At 40.8% G+C, this 12,955-nt stretch overlaps 1 protein-coding gene across 2 annotated transcripts in view; it reads left to right on the forward strand.

The window, feature by feature from the left end:
* Window positions 1-12,955, forward strand: part of LOC146464102 (MAM and LDL-receptor class A domain-containing protein 2-like) — a 140,985-nt gene that overhangs the window by 124,717 nt on the left and 3,313 nt on the right. For both annotated transcript variants that reach the window (XM_085130168.1, XM_085130169.1), the window contains 15 exons: window positions 484-771; window positions 957-1,158; window positions 1,687-1,974; window positions 2,658-2,836; window positions 3,556-3,727; window positions 4,496-4,624; window positions 5,288-5,407; window positions 5,829-5,895; window positions 6,357-6,526; window positions 6,806-6,875; window positions 8,580-8,734; window positions 9,565-9,634; window positions 10,165-10,340; window positions 11,566-11,616; window positions 11,982-12,066. In XM_085130168.1, the coding sequence (XP_084986294.1) occupies window positions 484-771; window positions 957-1,158; window positions 1,687-1,974; window positions 2,658-2,836; window positions 3,556-3,727; window positions 4,496-4,624; window positions 5,288-5,407; window positions 5,829-5,895; window positions 6,357-6,526; window positions 6,806-6,875; window positions 8,580-8,734; window positions 9,565-9,634; window positions 10,165-10,340; window positions 11,566-11,616; window positions 11,982-12,066 (2,222 nt within the window). The remainder of the gene's footprint in view (window positions 1-483; window positions 772-956; window positions 1,159-1,686; window positions 1,975-2,657; window positions 2,837-3,555; window positions 3,728-4,495; window positions 4,625-5,287; window positions 5,408-5,828; window positions 5,896-6,356; window positions 6,527-6,805; window positions 6,876-8,579; window positions 8,735-9,564; window positions 9,635-10,164; window positions 10,341-11,565; window positions 11,617-11,981; window positions 12,067-12,955) is intronic.

Here is a 12,955-nt window from a genome sequence, read left to right on the forward strand (position 1 = left end):
AAAAATCTGAGTGCTGCTATCAGGAAAGGAACCTAAGACCTTCCGATCACTTGTTAGGATGCTCTACCATTGAGCTATAGGACACTCGTGGGAGCTATAAGGCCATGGGACAAACCGATCTCCGTAAGTGACTCATACGTTTTTGTCCGCGGTTGTAGCTTAAATATCACACATTTATAGGACTCCCCAGTATTGATTGCGTGCCGTTAATCTAAGTTCGAATTTTTTTATTACAAACTTGCCTTGTTTATTTCAGATTTTTCTTGTTCGAATGGTGGAAGGCTTGTATTGGTGTTTTCAAGTTGTAACTTTGTGGCATTGAGTACTCGATGGTTTATTTTTCTTCATTTATATTTCAGAACGTGTTTGTTCAGGCAGCGTACAAGCAATCATTGATTAGCATTTTAATCATTGTTTTTACCAGCTCCATGTCGTTCATCGTAATTCTCATTAATAAATAACTTCCTTGTTACAATCCTATAGGGTCAGTGCTCATTTACAGCTGACAGTGCCTTGAGATATGGAGGCCAAGCTCTCACTACTGGCTGCTCTGATGGTGGAAGAGAAGGCTTCTTCACTCACCCAACTGTTGCTGGATGTAAGGGATGGTGGTACAGACAGAAGAGCCTGAGAGCCACACGCACCGCAGGAGCCACGTGTGGTGATGACATTGGTACTTGGGGCAGAGCCTGTAGGCAGCCGGCTGATCTGTGTCAAGCGGGTTGGCATGTCTGTGGAAGTTATGGAAACATCTTTGAAATTGCAAACAGGGTGAGAACTTAGTTATAATTGGGTTACTAGGACATCATCAAGGCGGCTTGCTAAGTGGTTGCGAAAACTTTGCAAGGAAACTAGTTATTCGTTCACACAATTAAATAAAACTTGCCTTTTAAGTTTATTCTTGTCAAGGAGAATTTACTCGTGAGTAATGAACTCAATGTCTTTTCCTTCTCCAGACCAATGGTGTTGACTGCGAAAAAGCTGGTTATGGTCACTTCAGTGCTGGCATTAACCACTGCTTGCAGAACAGTGGTGGCGGTGACGGTTGTAAGCGGGTCAAGAATGACACAGATTATGGTTGTGGCAAGTACCATCAGTCTTGTTCAGAGCCCCTCTGTTGTGGCTTTAACTGCCAGGGTCCAGATGTGTGTGATTCAGGTAAGGAGACCTACAGCCTTCAAAAAGAACTTTGGGAAACTTTTGGGTAGATTTTCTCCAAGAATTAGTAATGGTTTGAAAAGCCATATTAAACATTATAACGAGTGTTTCGTCCGATTTCCAAACACATCGAAGTTGGTTAAAAAGGGAAAAAAAAATCGGTTGTGCCTCGTTGTTGTTTTTTCAAAACCACTCCTCGGTGTTTGGAAGTCTGATGAAACATTTTTCCTAGTGTTGTTGTTGTTGTTGTTGTTATTATTGTTATTATTATTATTATTATTATTATTATTATTATTATTTTGAACATTTTTAACTTTGTATATGATTATTGTATGGATATTCTTAGCACGAACTGCAGAATTATGAAGCGTTGTTCTTTTTTTTCCGATACCGATATTTTTATCACCTTTCTGTATTTGTTGTTTGTTTTTCTACTAATAAAGTATTATTATTTTAAAAAAATTATTATTATTATTATTATTATTATTATTATTATTATTATTGATATATTACTTTTATGTCTCTTAGGTGCATTCAGGGGAAAGACTCGATACTCTGGCGCTGCTGACAGCCTTGAAGGCTGTTCTTACATTTCAGTGGAAAACGCAGGTGGCATCATGTGCTGCAAGGATGACAGTACCACCCCCACACTTCCCCCCACAAGTGCACCTACTCCTGGGTCATGTGATTTTGAAAAGGGCATGTGTAATTGGATTTCGGACTCGACAGCTGCGCTACGGTTCAGACGATGGAGAGGCGAGACAACAAGCAGAAACACAGGGCCACGTTACGACCACACTAAGAAGGACGCGACTGGTAAAGTGCTAATTTCTACATGATGCGCATAGTTAATTTAATTTATAATTTATGTAAATTATTTAATTTATAATGTATAATTTATTTAATTTATTCAACTTAATTGGCAAATCTAATTTCATACCGATTTTGACATAAAATTCTAGCTTAGCTCCGAGAATAAAGAGAATAAAGCAAAAGAAATGAACTATTTATGAACGAATCTCCATATAATGTCGTTTGTTTTATTCCCCTAAGCCTCAGTGCCAAGTTAAAATTTTTCAGTACGTTTCGTGAAAACGACACCGAAAATAGGTTTTGTGGCCCGAGAAGGTTCACAATGACGCGAAGAAAGGAAAGGGGAGAAAGAGTACGCAACGTTTTGGTTTTGTTTTGGCAACTTTGAAGAACTTTGTTTTTGAACAACAATAAACCATTCACACCGCACTCTCAAAGCAAAATTTGAGCGGACCCGTTTTCAAAACTTCGGGTAGATATATTACAGTATGATTTTTTGATTGGTCAATTTCATTGTAACACGACCCCATAAGCGTTCCCTTTAAACTTCATTGTGTATAAATAAAAGTTGTTCATTGATTTATTGGTTGGCTGGCTGAGTGGGTGGCTCACAAATACTGTCTATTCTCAGTAGTTCATTTTCTTTTCAGTTCAAAACCTTTATTTGTTGTCCTTTTGTCCTCCAGGGTATTACATCTACATGGATGCTTTACGTGGAAAACCTAAAGATATTGCAAGAGTGTCTCGTCATTTCTCAGGCATTACTAAGGCATACTGCAAGATAAACTTCTTCTATTACATGTATGGCGCTGGATTGGGTATCCTGCGCATGTTGGTGGAACCGGATCGGGGCGTACGGAAAGAGGTACTGTAGAGTCAGCCTGGCGTTCCTCGCAACAATTCTACTACCTGTTTTTCTAAATTGTAATTGCGCTTTTTTAGTGAGTGTTATGCGCTAACCTCTTTGCATCTGTCAATTTCCTTGACTATTGACGTGTCTATGTTGTTACATGTTGGAGTTCTTGTTGCTTAATGATAGTTACTTTCAGCGCCTTTCTGGAGCGCAAAAGATTACTTTTCTTTACATCGACCTAAAATGTGGCCACGAAAAGGTCGAAAACGTCTTAGTTTTAGGTTCCTTTGCCACTTTAAATTTCCTCGTCATTGGCACCGCAAGTTGTTTACTAGATAGGGATTTTTTGCCACTTCTTTGGAATGGTGTTGCAAATTTTCGTAAAATTAACCTGACGTTCTTGTTTAATTGACTTTCGACTCAGTTCCTGTATCAGTTTTGAAGCCTCCTCTTAATTAGGTTCGTCTGCTCTTAATTTTGATGGCCCGGAACGATAGGCGTTGTGTCCAGGTTTCATTGTTTCATAACCTCATCCTCCTTGCGTGACGGGGCGACCTGCGCCGTTTGCAGCGTCTTGCATGGTTGGTCGAGAGGACAAAAGAACGAACAACAGAACAATGCTCCCAACCCAACAAAACAATACAGCTGCAGGTTATTAGGGTCCAGTTAAAATAGAGCTTTCAAAAGTTGCAGGTCTACTGTGAATGACGCCTGTTGTTAACTCTATGTAGGTTTGGAAGGTTGCTGGAAATCAGGGTGATGGTTGGTACAGGGGAGTTCACAATTTCAGTGAGCTGATCAAGAACAAGACGTCATTTACAGTCATCTTTGAAGCAGAGCGGGGTCCAACGGCTGCCAGTGATATTGCAATTGATGATATTTTGTTTACGCCATGTTCTCATGGTAAGTGAAGCTGTTACTTCTTACAGAACAGAATGACCTTGAGCTTGTGTCCTTCCTGACACATTACATGACATTTCTACTTACAGTTGAGTTCTCGTTCATTGTTATAACGATTTTCATCATCTCTCTCCTTCGGAGAATACTGTTTTCAATTCTCTGCCTCCACGTTTGTCGGTCTTTAGCCACAAAATATTCAATCACATTTATTTCCATTGCGCATATGCCACACATCGACATTTTAATCCTAGCAGTATGCAGGATATTTGTCCCCTGAACCTAGTTTAATGGCCTTAGCTCCCACGAGTCTCCTGTAGCTCAGTGGTAGAGCATCCGAACTAGTAATTGGAAGGTCTTAGGTTCGACTCCTGATAGGAGCACTCGGATTTTCCTTTTTCCGAGTATGCCTGTGTCATTCACTGAATAATACATCATTCTCAACTTCCTTGTCTCTCTACAACAACCATTTTGCGCTTATCCATGGGTACCGAAATTCAAGGCTTTAGCCAGAAAGGCGTCCAGCCAGGCGTCCTTTGGATGCCCAATTCTTGGAAAAAGCTATTTAAAATTCACTTGATCTTCATCGAAAATGTTTTCAAGAAACGTGCCCCTTGGGCGCCAAACTTTCTAGCTAATAGCTTGGTGCCCATACAAGTGCGATCTCTTGGGATTCAGTTTTGGTGCCATTCACTTCAGTTCTCGTATTGTAAACCAATCCGTGTAAGCCGTCCTCACATAATTGTTATTGTTGAATTGCAATTTTCATTACAGTGAAACCAGGACAGTGCAACCGTGACCAGTTTAGATGCCAAAATGGTGAATGTATCCCATCCAGCTTTGTTTGTGACCGAGTACCGGATTGTAAAGATTTTTCAGATGAAGGCTCTCTTGCTAGTTGCCGTAAGTATAGATGGTTTGTTTTCTATTAAATGGAGTGTTTGCTCGGCAGACTTCGAATTCACGTTTTTTACAGTAATAAGGCGTCAACCATGCAGTTGCTGAAAGGCATTCAAGGCTGTCCTTTTGAGCGCGTATCGTTACTATTATCACGTTGGGGGAGCTCAGGTCATGGGCAAGTGAACTCCTACCTAACACATTCACTATTGTGTAAAAAAATAGAAATGTTCCTGCCATGATAAAACAGAATGTGAGGATCGCATGAATTCTACTGGTTTGTCATATTTATTGACATTAAAATCGTGAAGGTTTAGATATACATAGGCAAGTGGGTATAAACGATAAAACCGAACAACGTTTCGGAGTCGTCATGATGCCATTATCATTATTATTTTCTATTACTTCAAACTTGATAATGGCGTCATGAGGACTCCGAAACGTTGTTCGGTTTCATCGTTTATTTTCACTTGCCTATTAAAATCGTGTCGTAGGAAATAACAACAACTTATCAGTTAACCCAAGAATGTGTTCTTCAGTTTATAAGGCTGACCTAAGATCAGGTTCTAGTTATTTTGAATGCTGGAAACACTGTTTATTTGTAAATGTGATAAAATATTAAACAAAAAGTTGGATGATTCCTTTAATGTCATTTGCTTACATTTGCAGCTAACTGGGAATGCGATAAACAACAAATATACTGTCCTGCGACTGGAAAATGTCTGAGCAAGACTTTGCAGTGCAACAACAAGCCAGACTGCCCAGACTGGAGTGACGAAGCACACTGTCGTAAGAATCCCTTTTCCTGATATTAGGCCTTAGAGTGAGGCGAGGGGGAGGGGGAGGGGGTGGGAAGGTGTACACGTGTGACAATGCTCGGAAAAAAATTCATTTTAGTCATACTGTCACAAGAGGCTCCTTTGTTGATGTTAATATGCCAATGTCACGTTATGAGTAATTGGGCAAAACGCATCCCCTTGTTGACCGTTTCGTCCATTTTTTTTCCTATTGTCCTGCCACTGTTTCCCTGATGAGTTTTCAGATTTAGCGCTAGCAGCTCAATAAAGTCCCGGATGTGTCGATGCATTCTGGGTGATGTGAATGTGGACGGGGGCGCACAAATGTGACACGTGTTCGAATTACTTTAAATTCAGCAAACTAATGTATGAACTGAAAAGACCCTCATCAAAGTACATTTTTATGTTTTCAGAATGTACTGCTGGATATTGTGTCAATGGAAAATGTCAGCTGGACAACATTGGTAGACCGGACTGCGTGTAAGTACCAGGGAAAAATAGTTATCTTTAACTTCGGAGTAAACACCAGCCAGGCCAATGAAAGTCGACTCTTATGTGTATATCCAAGGCCCGGTTGTTCGGAAGCCGGTTAATGCTAATCCGTGAAAACGAAGTTTTGAATCTCTCAACGACAAAAGCGTAAATACAAGCGATCTCTCCTCAAATAGAAGGGGAAAGGGCAAAGAAGTAAGTGAAACTCGGTCTCGCGCCATTTTCTGGGCAAACCAATATGGCGTGGGTTTGTTTTCTAAGGATTGTGAGTAGTTTTTGGTGCCAGACTTTTGAGTCCGAGTGTTACACCAAACATGTTCCATTCGTTTGGCCGGGCCTTTATGGTGTTTACGTATTGTATTATTCTTAGTCCTCAGTTGAAGTCCTGATATACGCCAGAACCAAATATTTACTAATCATTTGATCTAAAATGATGTTCGCCTTTTCAGGTGTAACCCGAATTATGCTGGAAGACGTTGTGATAATTGCACCACTTGCAGTTGCCCATCAGGTCAAATACAGTGCACGAAGGGGCAATGGTTTTGTGCCAATCGCTCCGCCGTCTGCAACGGACTTGACTGTGGCCTTCACCCTGAGGATTATGTCAAGATTTGCAAGAGTAAGTGAAGTCTAGTATGGTGTCCACGAACTGCTGGTTGAATCTGTTTTCATTGAAATGCTGTATTTCAAATCACACGTACGCTGTATACTTTCACAAGCAACCACGTGCACGCTTTGTGAACGCTAGGGGTTTCAACAGTTTTCATTAAAGGAATATCGACAGTCGCAATCTCCATTACAGTGGTTTGGGTTAACTTCGGTTAAGCTTTGCATTCAGTTAAATATAGACAGCCCACGATGGCAACCTACTGAATGTTGCTTGTTTCTATCATTACAGCTTGTACGGCCGACTACTGTCTCAATGGAGGAACGTGCCAACAGCCAACTAATAAACCTCCATTTTGCAGGTAAGGTCCATCTCCTTCTTCAGAAATTCGGATTTAGTTTGAAAGAAAATCTTTGGTTTTCTTCGAGAAATTGTCGGCTCAGAATTTCGTAACACTGGAAAACTAAACCTTTGCTTTCGTTTTCAGACGGGCAAATGTCTCGTTAAAGTACGAAATGAGGCCAGCTAGCATTTTCGTAAAGCCTGCCGCACACTTGTGGAAGAGCTCAGCAAACTGCCTCGCGAGGCTATCAGCTCAGCTGTTTCATCAAGCGTGCGTTCATTTTTCGTGAGTTTTTCGCCTCGCGAGGCCGTGAGGAAAATATCTGTCTTGTTTGATATTTGAGATTTCGCCTCGCGAGGCGAAATTCTCACGAAAACTCAACCGTGCACTTGAGGAAACAGCTGAGCTGGTTGCCTCGCGATGTCTCGCAAGGCAGTTTGCTCAGCTCTTTCCTCAAGTGTGCGGCAGGCTTAAAGTTAACAACAGCTCATAAATTCGGGATATAAAATTCCGTTTCCAAGAATTTTCTGAGACTTTCAGCCAAAGCATCCGAACCGGTCATACTGCATTCGTAGCTGACGCAAATATTTCAAATATTTAACAGACAATTAGACGCTTTGAGAACAGAGGAGAACATTTTAAGTGTTTCGTTCGAATATCCTCTTTGGGTGCCCCTTTCTATTGTATCTTTTCCCAAGTGCTTAGGTGAAATATATTAGGGAACGGCGACGGCAACGAGATCGCCGTAAAACAATAGGTTTAATGAGCAAAAAACAATCGGTCTGCACGTCCGTTTTACATTTCGGTACGTTTCTTTGTCGTCCTCTGCAAAACAACTAGGGAGTTTAAAGGCTGGTTTCCATATGATCGCAGACGATCGCAGACCTTATTGCGATCTGCGATCCGCGATCATATGGAAACTAGCCTTTAAGAAACGAGGACGGCAACGGTAATGACAACGCCACAAAACAATCGGCTTAATGAGCAAAAACAATCGCTCTGCACGTGCGTTTTATATTTTGGCACATTTCTTTGCCGTCCTCTGCAAAACAACAACGTGAAATGACCAAATTTTAGGTTTTCTCGAGAACGGGATCGTATGACGCAAAATCTTCTTTATTTTTCCTTGCTTTGACGTCGTTCATACTAAGTTAGTTCCTGGAGAGTTCGCCAGCATTTTCCAAGTTAAACAAATTTAAATGATTGCGAAAGAGTTACAAAAACGAGAAGTTATATTTTTAAATGACGTTCTCGTTACCGTTGCCGTCCTCGTTTCTTAAACTCTCTAGGAACGTGAAACGACCACATTAAAGGTTTTGTGGAGAACGTGAACGCACGATGGTGAATTTTTCATTTTCTTTCTTAACTTGAATGCCACTCCTACCAATTTGGTTCCTGGATAGTTCGCCATTTTTGTAATAGTTGAGCGAGTTGAAATAATCGCGAAGTAGCACAAATGAAATAATTTTCGGGTGACGCTTTCGTTGCCGTTGCCGTCGTCGTTGCTTAAGCTCCCTACTCTTCTCAGTTGGTCTTCGCTCTGTGATTCACGTTATCGACCAATAAAATGCAACAGCGAAAGCAATCGTGACTTCAGTGCTCACACGCGTTTTCGCGCTTTGTGCGAGTTAGGGTTCGTTGGATACGTGCTGTGAGATTGTTCTATTTCTTTTTAATTTCGTGTACTGTCTTCTTCTTATGGAACATTGTTGTCTCTTTTAGCTGCCCACCTACCCACACTGGTACGCGATGTGAAAAGCGGGAATGCGCTAAATTGGAGGTGTCTTGTAATGGGGATTGTCGCAAGATAGACGATGTCTGCAACAAAAACATCTATTGTCGGTTATCCCCATCAGAAATCAAAAACTATTGTGGAGGTCAGTAAAAACCATCATCCTTCCTCATTTTAAAATGCCTTTCAAATGAGCTCAACTTGTTGTTTACTTCATAGGCGTTTTAATAGTTCGAAAGCGTTGCAATGAGTTCATGCAAAACTTCGGTAAGCTGGTGGTGTAGAATTTCGCAACAACGACAAAAATACGCATCTTTAGACTTGCCAGTATTAAAAAACAGAACCCAAAGAGAGCAGATTAGTAAACTTTGCAAGTAAAACGGTCCTCTTTTGAAAAGTCAGGTTGTGACAAAGGGTCAATCAATTTGTTGTTATTTCATGCAGTGTATCCTATGTTTCCAATTCAGTCGCCGCTCCAGAAACTCTTGAAATCGTTGGCCCAACTTTTTCAAATACCCGTCGGAGAGTTCAGGAAGTTGTTTTCACCGGTTTGGATCGCGTTATTCTCCGGAAAGTTTGCTGCATTTTTTATTTACAAACGTTCTTTAGTAATTATAGAAGCTGTTTGTTGCGATATTTTTGAAAGCTTTTACAAATCTTGCGACGAGTAGTATGCAAATCATTCTCAACCGGACTCAACGGCGCGTGTGCCCCAGCTGACGTAGTCCCTTTAAGATTTCAAATGCTGTACTACTGTTTGACACAGGAATTCAGGTTTTCCTACACATACCGTACTTTGTGTCGTGTTTCCAGTTCCAATCAAGTAGCGAATTTTACCGTGAAAGGGTTTATGGCAGTATTTATCCATCTCTGATACCGCTCTATTGAAACTGTTGCACGCTTCTTTTTCTTTTCTGGAAGAAAGCACGTTTGCCTTTTGCTTTTCAATCATTGTTGCTTTTTTGTGGGTTACAGATTGCACAGGGGACTTCTGTTCGAATAACGGAGGCTGTTCGCTTGATAGCGCAGGCTTCAGAGTTTGTACGTAAGTATCAAAGAAAACTTGCCCCTGCGGTGTTACAAGAGTTTGGGGTATGATATTTACAATTATTCCATGGGCGCGCGTTGGATATGATGAGATGACAAGTGCGAGTGGAATAACAGCTTTAAGAGAAACAACCAAAAAGCATTGCTAGACCTTACTAATCTAACTTTGTAAGAAAAATTGGAGCATGGGGAATATAACTTCTTGATTAAAAAATATAGCCTTATCTGACTGCTTGCATTTCCTGCAGTTAGAATCATCGTTCTACTAATGCCCTTGTTCAAAATTGACACGTTTACTTTGAACCGCGAAACGTAAAAGCTTGAACTCAGACGCGACAGTGTAAAAGAAAAAAATTAATAGCTGGAGTAAAGCAGATTACATGAACTGTCGTGTTTCAAGACTTATGGTGTAAAACCAAAATATAGCTTCTTTTTCCTTGCATCTCGTCTGCATTGTGAACACATTAACCAAGACTTTTTTTTTAGTTCCCACTTTGATAATGATTTGTTCATTGTTTCGTGCCGCAGTTGTCCTTTTGCGTATACCGGGACCAAGTGTGAGACGAAGAATGATCCAAACAATTGTACAAGTCAGAGTCCACCTCTTCAACCTTGTTCTGGAACGTGTGTCAGTAAAGAAGCCATCTGCAGCGGCAACCAAACTTGCAATTATCCTGACAAGCAGATTGAATATAATTGTAAAGGTAAGGTAGAATAAAACCTAAACGAATAAGAGTTGACTAGAGTCAAGATTCTTGTCGGCGAGAATATACATAACGATATGCGACCAAATAAGAGTAGAGCTATGGACGCATCGCGCAGAGGCGATGGTGTTGTGGCAAGTGGTCATGTGACTACTTTCGAGCAGTAAAACAACGGACGCCGAATCTCGATGTCTGGAAAAAGTTGCTATCAATTCTCGTCGAGAATTTGATACTAATTTAGGCCCAACTTTATGCCGAGTCTTCTTCGGATGTAAAAAAAAAAAAAAGTAAAGCAACGGGCGATTTCCTATGCTCATTGACCTAAGAAACTAGGGCATACTAAATTTTAGCTGGGCATCGATATGACCACTCGCCGCCACCAATGTTTTTCTCTTTTTCCGTTGATCTTTCGCGAGGTCAGGACGTCCAGTTTTTGCTCAGCTCAAGCCACGCATCAGGTTCCCTTTCGGTAACGAAAACAAAACATTAGGCCCCAGTTGTTCAAAGGGCGGATAATTTTATTCACTGGATAGTTCGCTATCCGGCAGATAAAATGTGTGCAAGATTTTCCCGATAGTCCTATAATTTGTGAATAGAGTAGAAGCATATGTCAAATTTTAGAATGAAATTGTGAGGAAAACTTTCCAAAAGCATTAGTTGAAGTACATTTGCTCCACTGGATAGTGACTTAACCAGTGGATAAAGTTGTCCGCTCTTTCGGCAACCCGGCGGGGCCAGATATTCGCTGGTACTCTATGGTTTCACGACTTATTATTAATCCATAAAAGTCGCTGTTGCTTTTATCGTAACTCCTGTCGTAAGCGTATTGGCGTACATTTAACGCTCGCGCGACTGACTGTATTGCGCCGAAAAGTCATATAAATCAAAATGCAGCTAAGTTTGTCGTCATAAGCCTTGCGTCGTCAGGGTTTTCCTTTGCCATCAAGCAAACGTCCAGTAGCCGTTGTTTCAGTACCGAACGCCAAGGCATCGCAGTGAAATGTGCACTAACATAAATTTTAATCAATAATATTTACAGAAATGTACACAAGAGGAACAAAACCCTTCCCCTCGTCATTTTGTCTCTGTTGACACACATATGATGGATGTATTTTTCAGGCATTGCCACAGGCATACTCGGAAAAGAAAATCCGAGTTCTTAAAACATAACGTCGCATTTCTTTCACGTAACTAAACACATGTTGGATATTTTTTCTTCTTTTAGTCCCTGGTGTTTCTGGTGAAGTTAAAGCCCGGCCTAAAAGCAAGTCATCAAGTAAGTATTTCAACTACAACTCGTGAACATAAGCTAGTGGTGGACTTGCCGGGGGGGGAAGGTGGGGGGGGGGGGGGGCGGTGGGGGGCAGTGTTACAGCAGGAATCGAGTTACAAAACAATTCTGGAAAGCAAATGAATTCTTGAAAGGAACAACTCTTAACCTGCGCTCGTGCATTTTGGAAACGAAAACGTGAGAAATTGAAAACAGTTACCCTAAGATTTTTCAAGTTGCAGCTCATTCAATCCCAGTCCAAGTTTGGCCAGAGACACTCATCGTGGATCGATCTAACTGCTTTTTGTAAACGGCCGCATAGACTCCACTCTTTTACCTGATTTCTAACACATTATATTTTTCCCTTGTAGTGTACATTGGTGTGGGTGTGGCTGCCGGCATCCTCTTAATCATCGTTGTTCTTGTGGTGGCGTACTTTGTAATGAAGAGTAAAAAGTAAGTCTGGCTACAAATCAGTAACTCATTGATTCTTCGTAGTTTGATGCTCATAACTTGTTTATTTCGGGCAAACGAAAAGCGCCCTAACCTGACCACAGACCAGATTCACGAAGCCTTTGTACGTTAATTGTAACTGTAATTTGTCTTTTGTAAAGTACTGTGTTTGGCAAATAAAGTTTCAAAGTATTGTGTCTTAAAGGGGAAGTATCATGGGTTTTTTGACTTCTTTTGTTAAAAATGGTGAAATAACATCTTCACTTTGCTACAAAATAATTCTAGAACAACAAGAGGAGAGAAATCAACTCAATTCTTGACAGGAACAACATGTATTCTGTTCTACCGCATTTTGGGAACAAAAAAGCGAGAACTTGAAAAACATTAGCCTAACATTTTTCAAGTTTCAATCCATACCGGCCTACTCGGTCTCTAGCCAGAGGCACTAATCGACAGTGTTATTGCACTGGGGTGATAATTTATAACAAAACTAGACAATAATTTTTTGTTTCTGTTGTCAGACAAACCTTTCTGGGTTTTGAAATGACATCAAATTTTCGTGATGCTAGTCCACGAATAGTCTAATGCTAAGAAAAACAGTACTTGGGATATATCTTAACTTCGGAAGGCTTCCTGAATCTGACCCAGTCAGTTTGAAAATGAAATGCGCCATTTTGAAGAGATGCAGTAGAACCTCGACTTAAAGAACAGCTATATAACGAACCAATTTCCCTAGTTCCTTGACACTTCTTTAAATCGTCGTCCCACTGTAGCTCTAAAGACTCTTCACAATGCAACTTCAGTAAATGATTTGCGCCATTTTGAAGGAGCTCAGAAGACTAGCATGGAGCCCGTCATTGGCACTGGTGCGTTTAGATTGCAAAATAAATGC

Source organism: Pavona decussata, unplaced genomic scaffold (assembly GCF_977016875.1).
Source record: "Pavona decussata unplaced genomic scaffold, jaPavDecu1.1 SCAFFOLD_169, whole genome shotgun sequence".
Lineage (NCBI taxonomy): Eukaryota > Metazoa > Cnidaria > Anthozoa > Scleractinia > Agariciidae > Pavona > Pavona decussata.